The sequence below is a fragment of the Nothoprocta perdicaria genome, unplaced genomic scaffold, assembly GCF_003342845.1.
Source record: "Nothoprocta perdicaria isolate Ctin4 unplaced genomic scaffold, notPer1 scaffold_2, whole genome shotgun sequence".
Lineage (NCBI taxonomy): Eukaryota > Metazoa > Chordata > Aves > Tinamiformes > Tinamidae > Nothoprocta > Nothoprocta perdicaria.
In genome coordinates, this window is record NW_020455204.1 from 13629471 (window position 1) to 13632155 (window position 2685).

The following is a 2685-nucleotide window of genomic DNA, read 5'->3' on the forward strand; positions in this document are numbered from 1 at the left end:
CTACCTGCCTTAAAGGCGCCGCGCGCGCCCGGGAGGGCGGCGCCGAAAGGGCGCGTTTGTGCCCCAAAACCGTGAGGGTTCGCGCAGCGAGGCGCCTGCCCCTCGCTGTGCTTGTGGCCATGGTCCCGCTTTACTGAGAAAGCGGGAGAAGAGAGCACGGGAAACCCTGCCAGCTCCGAGCCGGCTGCTTCCTGGATGCTGGAGCCCGCAGGGGCTGTGCACAGAGCCCGCGCACAAACAGCGCACGGAGCACTCCTCCAGCAACATTTTCCTTTCTTTTTTTTTTTTATCATAATTATCACGATACAATGATTCATTTCACACATCAGCTGGATCACATAAAGCAAATGTATTTGCTTAGCTATTACTAGAATAAAAGGTATTGAAACACTCGTGTTTGTTTTATCTCAGGTTACCTGTCACCGAGCGGACTTTGGAACCAGGCTGTGTGTCATTTCGAAGGTCTTTTCCAACCAGACAGGCTCTACCATTTACCTGTGTAGCTACTAATACCTATAACGTGTGATAAAACCTGTCAGATTTGCTTTTGTATTTTCAGTTCTTTCCACTACAAGTGAACAGCCAGATGTAGCTCCAGTCCACATGAACACGTATTTTACACCTAATAAACAAACATACGCAGTTTGCAGCAAGGGTGCAGAAAACCCGTGAACATCAAAACCTCTGTGAAGCAGGGCACAGAGATGAGAGCACCACGGAGAAGCCCAGCATCTTGCCCAGTGATCACACAGGAAGGCTGCACCTCCATTTATCACCACTGGACACGTGTCCGCATCCGTAACATCCTGTGAGACACGTTCCTAAAAAGTTTCAAAGTTCTTTCTTTTGAATAAACGAAAGGAGATAGAACTCATTAGTTCTTTCCCCCATTTCAGAGATCCATCTACACACACCAGCCTATGTGTAAATACACTTAACTGCAGTTTTGATTTTCTATTTTAATGTGAATTCTGCCATGTGCTCTTATGCATTAATCAACACATCTTCACATTGCCTCAATCTTTAACTGCACAGAGTTGAAACTCATAACTAAGCAAAATATACATCAGTTTTAAAATTATTAACTTCAGTTCTGAGTATTAGCTACCTGGATCCAAGCTATTAGCTGTTGTTAATAAAAAGCTAACGTTTTAGTCCGCTTCCTTATAACTTCAGAGTCTTCCTCACCTCCTGTTTCTGGTGTGTACCCGAGCACTGCACCTAAGCACTGGAAGGGGAGAAGAGACTTCAGCGCGTGCACAAATGAGCTCGGAGTCAGACTCGCTTTCAGCTTTCCATGAGCGCCCTCTTGTGATATCCCACATAAAGAACAAGCTGAATAAATGCTCCATATTCCTGAGACAGTTTCGGTACAATTCCTCCTGACAGTTCAAATGCAACACAACCAGGGTGGCAGGGCGCTATAGAGAAGGGCAGCTAAAATAATTTGTGCTCAAATGAAAACAAAAGTGTTAAGTTATAGTCTAATATAGTTAATTATAGAGCCAATAATTCACACAGGTGTGTGGGGTTGCTTTGCCAAGCCACCCAGCAGATCTCGGCCAGGCCAACCGAAGCTGCAGCTGCTCGAAGCAGGACGGTCACTGTGTACTTTTCTCACGCTACTTCACCACCTGAACTCAGAACTGTAAAACAGAAGAATCAGATAAGACCTTGATTAAAAAAGAAAAAGGTGAGCTGACCAGGTACAACTAGTCAAAACCAAATACAGCAACTCATGTCGGGTACTTACCCTGAAATCTAACAAGAAAAAAAAAAAAAGAAAAGAAAATGCCCATCTAGTTTTCATAGGCCAGCTGTGGGGTATTTAGGGAGGCAGGGGCCACCCTGCCAGCCCCAAGAGTACCCAAACACCCGCACGGGGCAGCCAACATGGCACAAGGGCCCATGTGCTCCAGCAGCACTTCCCACATGAGGCTTCTCCTGCGATTGCCAGTAATAAAGGCAACAACCCCTGAGGGCTTTCCTGCCACAGCTGGTACTTCCCTGGCTAATGTGTTAGAGAAGTGCATGCAACCCCTCCTCCTCCTATTGCCTCAAGATGCACTAGGGAGGCTCAGGTTAAATATTAGGAAGAACTTCTACACAGAAAGAGTGGTCAAGCATTGGCATAAGCTGCCCAGGGAAGTGGTGGAGTAGCTCCAGTGCCTGGGGGTGCTCAAGAAATGTGGAGATGAGGCGCTTAGGGCCATGGTCTTGCTGCCATGGTGCTGCAGGGCTTACAGTTGGCCTCGATGATCCCAAAGGTCTTTCCCAACTGTAATGATTCCACGATTCTCCGGTGTCTCTACCTGCATAGGATTTGTCCCAACGGAGCCGGCTGGGCTGCCGAGTAGGCCGGGCTGCAGCCACACGGCAGCAGGACAGCCCAAAGCAGCTTTGCTCACCACGCCTCGTGCAACGCAGGCAGCCCCTATCCACGAGAGGAAACTGAGGAAAAGCCACCAGGCTGCTCCTCATCTTTACAGCCCACTGCCGCCCTCAGGAAAGAAAATAACGATAATTTTTTAAAAATACGCGCTCGGGTTCCTCGTGGCCAACAAATCGCGTTTCTTGGGCTGTCCACCCTCCTCGCACGTTGCTTCCCCACAGGGTAAAATGGCGGCCGCTCCACGTAGGGCCCACACGGGCCTCCGTAGCACGAGGGGTCGGGGGCAGCGCGCG

The 2685-nt window shown here is 48.9% G+C and overlaps 1 protein-coding gene across 1 annotated transcript in view; it reads right to left on the reverse strand.

The window, feature by feature from the left end:
- PI4K2B (phosphatidylinositol 4-kinase type 2 beta) overlaps positions 1–2571 on the reverse strand; it is a 16775-nt gene extending 14204 nt beyond the window's left edge. Inside the window, exon 1 of the mRNA XM_026037616.1 lies at positions 2313–2571. Coding sequence (XP_025893401.1) covers positions 2313–2481 — 169 coding nt within the window. The 5' untranslated portion in view covers positions 2482–2571. The remainder of the gene's footprint in view (positions 1–2312) is intronic.
- Positions 2572–2685: the final 114 nt, after the last annotated feature.